Source organism: Myotis brandtii, unplaced genomic scaffold (assembly GCF_000412655.1).
Source record: "Myotis brandtii unplaced genomic scaffold, ASM41265v1 scaffold433, whole genome shotgun sequence".
Lineage (NCBI taxonomy): Eukaryota > Metazoa > Chordata > Mammalia > Chiroptera > Vespertilionidae > Myotis > Myotis brandtii.
The window spans coordinates 743,087-749,107 of record NW_005366559.1 but is presented as its reverse complement, the minus strand read 5'-3'; the positions used below and the strand labels follow the sequence as shown (position 1 = coordinate 749,107).

Genomic DNA, 6,021 nt, shown 5'->3' with positions numbered 1-6,021 from the left:
CCACCCTCACCGTCACCTTCACCCACACCCCCATCCACACCGCCATCCACACCCTCACCCACACCCTCATCCACACTCGCACTGTTTTGTTTTTTAAAAAATATATTTTGTTTATTGTTGATCGTGTGACAGACGTCAGGCTGGTCCCGTTGAAGGCAGATGCCTTACACACCAACCGGGGAGGCGGGGTTCCAGCCTTAGGGCGTCTGGTTTGTTAGCCCCCCTTCCCCACTTCTCGCAGAATGAGGAGATCGAGGCGATGGCGGCCATCTACGGCGAGGAGTGGTGTGTCATCGACGACGGCGCCAAGATCTTCTGTATCAGGATCAGCGACGACATAGATGACCCCAAGTGGACGCTCTGCCTGCAGGTACCCCTTCTTTTCCTCCCCCTCCTCTTCCTCCTCCTCCCCCTCCTCTTCCTCTTCCTCCTCCTCCTCCTCTTCTTCCTCCTCCTCCTCTTCCTCCTCTTCCTCCTCCTCCTCCTCCTGTTGCGCTATTGACTCCAGGACCCACTGCTGTCGGGTCCCCCAGTGACCCTGCTTGTGCGACTTCTTTGAATTGTCTTTTTGTTGTTGGGTTTTGCTAACCGTCGATGATCTAAACCTGTGAGTCATCACATCTCAGCTGGCGCTAAAGTCGTGCTTTGATCGATGGTCCCAGCTTTCTCTCAATGATCTAAGTCACGCGAGTGTCCTCCACGCGCCCTGCGCTGCGTGTCACGCCTCCTGCCGTTTGGTGGGCGGAGTGGAGCTGGGAGAGAGCTGACGGTTAGGAGGAGGTTGGTGACTCAGCGGTTCCCAGCCTCGGCCCTCGTTTCTGTACCAACAGCCAGTGTGGTCAGGATAGATCAGCGAACGGATCGGCCTGGCTTCTGTCTCAGTGCCTGTCCTGTCATTGCTGCCTGTACGTAGCCACGTGAGGGATGCCAAGTTGAGTTTTGTCGGTACAGTGGGGCCTTGACTTACGAGTGTCCCGACTAACGAGTTTTTCGAGATATGAGCCGTCTCTCGGCCGATTTTTTGCTTTGAGTTGCGAGCTAAAATTCGGGTTACGAGCCAGCTTCAGATACCCCACCGCTAGTTGGCGCAGCGAACGTCACAGTGAACGCCACAACATCAGCCCAGCATCACGTGTCTCACTCGTTCACAATTGATTTGACATACGAGTAATTTGAGTTACGAGCTCCATCATGGAACGAATTACCCTCGTAAGTCAAGGCCCCACTGTATTTGTTTTTGTAATAATACATTTTGCAAAGAGATCTGTGTGCTTCTCTAAGTGTTAGCTGATAATTAACAGGCTATAATAGCATTAAATATTCTTTTAGTATTTCTTCAGAAAAGATCTCTGGAGCGTGTTATAATGCCACTCCATTCACTTAGGGTTACGGTGTAACGACCCCATTTCAGTTTTTCTTTGCTTTCATCTTTATTTTCTAACTTTTGTTGCGTTTAAACTTTCTCTGCAAATAGTAAATTCCTTGTTAAAAATTCGACCTCATCATTGGCAACGTCTTTAAAGTAGAAGCATGAACATGAGGCGGGAAGTCTCTCGGACTTAGCCAAACAGTGTTTTGGTTTTGGAATCTGTCTGGTGACTGGCTTTAAAACGACACCCCCTTTGAGCCATGACAGGTAAGCATTTGTGTTTAAACTGCTCCGCAGGTGATGCTGCCGGACGGGTACCCGGGCACAGCGCCCCCCGTGTACCAGCTGAAGTAAGCTCTATTTCTGTTTCTGGCTTTTTCAATTGTTGTATCGTTTTTGCTTTAATGTCTCGGAAGTCAGCATGGTTTTATTTTACTTTAAACAATTGCTTTGTTCGTTTATTTGTTCATTAGATTCCACCTATAAGTACAGTCACGTGGTGCTTGTCTTTCTCTGTTTTATTCACTTAGCGTCATGCTCTCCAGTCCCTCCAAGGTGCGACAGCCTTCTTCTTGCGGCTGAGTAGTATTCCATCCTGTAAATGTAGCTCTAGTTTCTACATTAAATTTTTATAAAAATCATCCTTTCCAAGGATTGTGTGTACTGTACATTGTGCGTATAAAGTATCTTATCAGAATGTATATAGAAATTAATGCCTTTTGGGCTTGGTGAGCATTTAAATAAATTTAATAACATAAGAACATGGTGACGTACGTCACTTACTATTGTCCTAGGGATGGGGCAGGACCTGTAGACAAACTGGTATCTGGAAACCCCAACTGCAGAGCTCCTCTGGCCTGGCTCCGCCCCTGGTCCAGCCATAGGTCCTTGGTGTGCCTCTGCCTAGCCTGCCTCCAGGAATTACCCCTAATGCCTCCAGGAATTACCCCTATGCCTCCAGGAATTACCCCTGTGCCTCCAGGAATTACCCCAATGCCTCCAGGAATTACCCCTAATGCCTCCAGGAATTACCCCTGGTGTGCCCGGGGCTCCTTCCCACCCTGCGTTGTTGAGGAACCGACTTCTTGGAGGCCAGAGCACAATCTGAGTTCCGTGAGCTGCTGACGTGCGTCACCTTGGCTTGACCTTGCCTCCCTGACCTTCTAGGAAGTTTAAACCCTGGGAACAGAATTGAATTGAACCTCAATGACTCAATTTTTTTTGTTGTTAATCCTCACCTGAGGATGTTTTCCATTGATTTTAGGGAGAGAGGGAGAGACAGAAACATGGATGTGAGGGAGACACATGGATGGGTTGCCTCCTGCGTGTGCCCTGACCAGGGCCTGGGCCGGGGAGGAGCCTGCATCCGAGGTCCGTGCCCTTGACCGGAGTTGAATGTGGGACCCTTCCCTCCGCAGGCCGACACTCTATCCACTGAGCCACACCTGCTAGGGCCAATGACTAAATTTTTACTTACCAGGGGGATTGCGTTTCGTATGAGTGTTTTGAAACCATAGCTATAACATTTGTTGTTAATAATGGGCCTGTACTGTTAAGCTTCTTTATTTATTAAAAACGATAGATGTAAGTATAGAATACTAGTAAACATTCGTGCCCTTTTCAGAAAACGTTAACATCTCTTACGGTCACGTGGCACCCGCCTGGTTAGTTACAGCTGTTCTGAGACGCCAGCTGGGGGGCTGGGGACCCGAGAGGGCGGCAGACCCCGGCGCCTGTTCTGCCCCTGGCGTGAACGCCGTGGTCTCGTGGTGTCCCCTGAGCTCACCCGCCTTTAAACCACATTTTAGTGGGATAACATTGGTGTTGGTTTCGTCGGGGTTTCCTGGGAGGACTAAACGAGTTAATGCCGAGGAAGCGTTTTTGAACTATTAACTCAAGACGACATTTTAATGAAAATAATTTTTGAAAGTGAAATAAAACTGATTTGTGATGTAAGCCATAATTTACGTGTGAGATGTAAACATAAGCCTTGAGTAATCTCTGCTTTCTTTCCTTTCATCATAGTGCTCCTTGGCTTAAGGGGCAAGAACGGGCCGATCTGTCGAACAGCCTGGAGGAGATCTACATGTAAGTGACGGCGAGTGAACCGATTCCGAGTGACTGTGTGGCTCTTGTTGGAACTGAGATGTGGGGCCTTTTCGTGAACGAGGAGGGTGGCTTGCAGAGTCCTGGCAGGTGCTTACATAACTTTAATGCACATTCAGTGTCAGGCTGTGTTGAATGAGACGCGTAACACTGGAATCCTAAGCATCGTTATTTATTAAACTAGTCATTTTAATAGGAATTTTCTTGTATTATGCCCTAAGACTTAGGGTCTATTAAATATACTGTATTTTTTGTTGTTGTTGTCAATTCTCACCCAAGGATATTTTTCCATTGATTTTTAGAGAGAATGGAAGGGAGAGGGAGAGGAGAGAGAAACAGTGATGTGAGAGAGAAACATCAATTGGTTGCCTCCTGCACGCACCCCAACCAGGGCCAGGGAACCTGCAACGGAGGTATGTGCCCTTGACCGGAATCGAACCTGGGACCCTTCAGTCTGCGGGCCAACACTATCCACTGATCCAGCTGGCTAGGGCTACTGTATTTTTTACTGTTCCATTCATTCAGCAAATAGCATGTGGCAGGCGCTGTGCTAGATCCTGGATGCACAGTTAGCAGAACCAGTCATGGCCCGTTTTCAGGGCGGCCAGAGTTTACTGGTGGGAGAAACATTACTATGACATCGTAAAAGTTAATGAGAAACTGCAGCTGTGACACAGAGGACGTGGGTGTGCAGCGCCGATGAGGTCTGCAAGGAGACAGACCTGCTGTGGGCGGGGAGGGAGAGGGAGTGACTGACAGCTGCGTCACGTGGGTGGAGGTTCTCCAGGGAAGGCCACGCGTGTGCAGCGGCTCCGTGTCACCAGCTTGCACGTCTCCAGGCACAAGGTGATGGTGGTGTGAAGGGGAGAGAGGCGGGGAGAGGGGCCTGTGGGGGTCACCTGGGGGAGGCGGGCCCCGCAGGGCCTGTGGGCCGAGTTACAGCTTGCTGCCCTCGTCCTGGTGCCTGGGCGGAGGTCGGTGTGGGATGCAGGACAGGGTTTCCTGTTTCTGTGTGGAGGCTGGTTGGCAGGGAGCAAGCAGAGATGTGGGCCAGAGAAGATGCGACTGTGGTTTGGGTTCATCTGAGTAGGAGGCGCTCAGTGGGAAGGTCGCTGTGTGTCCCAGGGCTGCCCTGCGACAGCGGGAGCTCCCTCCCTGTGTGCGCCGGACCCGGCCAGGCCCGTTCCCTCCCAAATACTTAATGAAAAGTGTGTGATGCGTTTCTTCCTGGTCCTCAGGAAGGACACAGCCTGGACGTTCCGATAGGGGCGCCTCGCTTAGGGGTTCCGCTCCTCAGCATTCAAATACCCGTCGTCTCCTCGGGGACACGGTTCCCTCCCCCACTGGCCATGCCCACACTGGGGCCCCCTGGCTTCCTCCCGCAGCCGTTGGTTCTGCCCGTTTATCCTCCATTAAAGGAGTCAGTCGGAGGACGCGGATTGCCCACCAGGGGTGACGTCATTGCGTTTCACTTTTGTTTTCACTCGGCCTCTGTAAGTTGTGGGGTGAACGCTCCCTCTTTCTGGAACATTTCCCCCCGTGGCTCCTGTCATGTCAGTCATACTCATCAGCTACTCTCCTCCCCATGCACAGTGTCATGCCTCTGCCTTCTCCACCCAGAACGCACCCCTTTACTCAGACCCCCCCAGGGCACAGCTGCTGTCCCCCCCTCGCGGTGAACTGAGGATTGGGCAGCATCAGGAGGACAGAGCCGTTTGTTCTCAGGATGGAACGTGGTCGGACTGTCCTCTTTATTCAAAGCGCTCGGGTAACCCACGTTCCCTGGCAGTGTTTTCACACGTTGGTCAAAATAGAAGGACGATTCGGTTTTTAAAAGTTCTGTGGGACAGCGTTTAACCATCGTTTTCCATAGAAGTCCCAGCAGGGGGCAGCAGGCGGAAAGCATTGGTGTTTGGGAAATGAAGCATGAGATCAATGTGTGAATATAGTATTGAATGTTCATGTTTTCATGATGCTCTAAAGATGGTGACTGTCTGCATTTCCTGTTGATTTCGCACCATTTTGAAAGCCAAGGCTGATTTTTGCCGGACAGGAAGATGGATTCTAGTTTAGGGAGGTAAGAAGTCAGACACTAGCAGGTCCTCGTAGCGTTGATCGATTAGCTCCGGCCTGCGGGCGCTCTGTTAGGAGTTTGGAAATTGAAAAGTAAGAAGAGCCGCAGCCCACTGTTGTGACATAATCGCAGAGAGGTCTGGCTCCAGCGCGGTGACAGCGTGTTAGAGGTGGTAGCAGCTCTCGCTCGCTCTGGGCACGCGGGTGAGGCTGCCGAGGAGGGTCCATGGCGACGGTGAGCTCAGTGTTTGCCAGGTAACCAGAGGGGCAGGTTCCCTGAGAAACGAGATGGCATCGGCTGCATCGTGCAGGCCTGGAGCCACCGGCGCCTGCAGTTCAGCAGCCCTTTCAGATGCAGGTGTGAACAAGGCAGGTGTGCGGGGAAGCGCCTGTGAGCTGGGGCGGATATGGTGTGAGCTGGGGGGAGTGTGGTGTGAGCTGGGGGGGAGTGTGGTGTGAGCTGGTGGGGAGTG

General features: G+C 51.5%; 1 protein-coding gene across 1 annotated transcript in view; it reads left to right on the top strand.

Moving 5' to 3' along the window:
* The window catches only part of IMPACT (impact RWD domain protein), a 20,603-nt gene that overhangs the window by 779 nt on the left and 13,803 nt on the right, over positions 1-6,021 (top strand). Inside the window, exons 2-4 of the mRNA XM_005874307.2 lie at positions 242-370; positions 1,667-1,719; positions 3,395-3,457. Of these exons, the coding sequence (XP_005874369.1) occupies positions 260-370; positions 1,667-1,719; positions 3,395-3,457 (227 nt within the window). The 5' untranslated portion in view covers positions 242-259. The remainder of the gene's footprint in view (positions 1-241; positions 371-1,666; positions 1,720-3,394; positions 3,458-6,021) is intronic.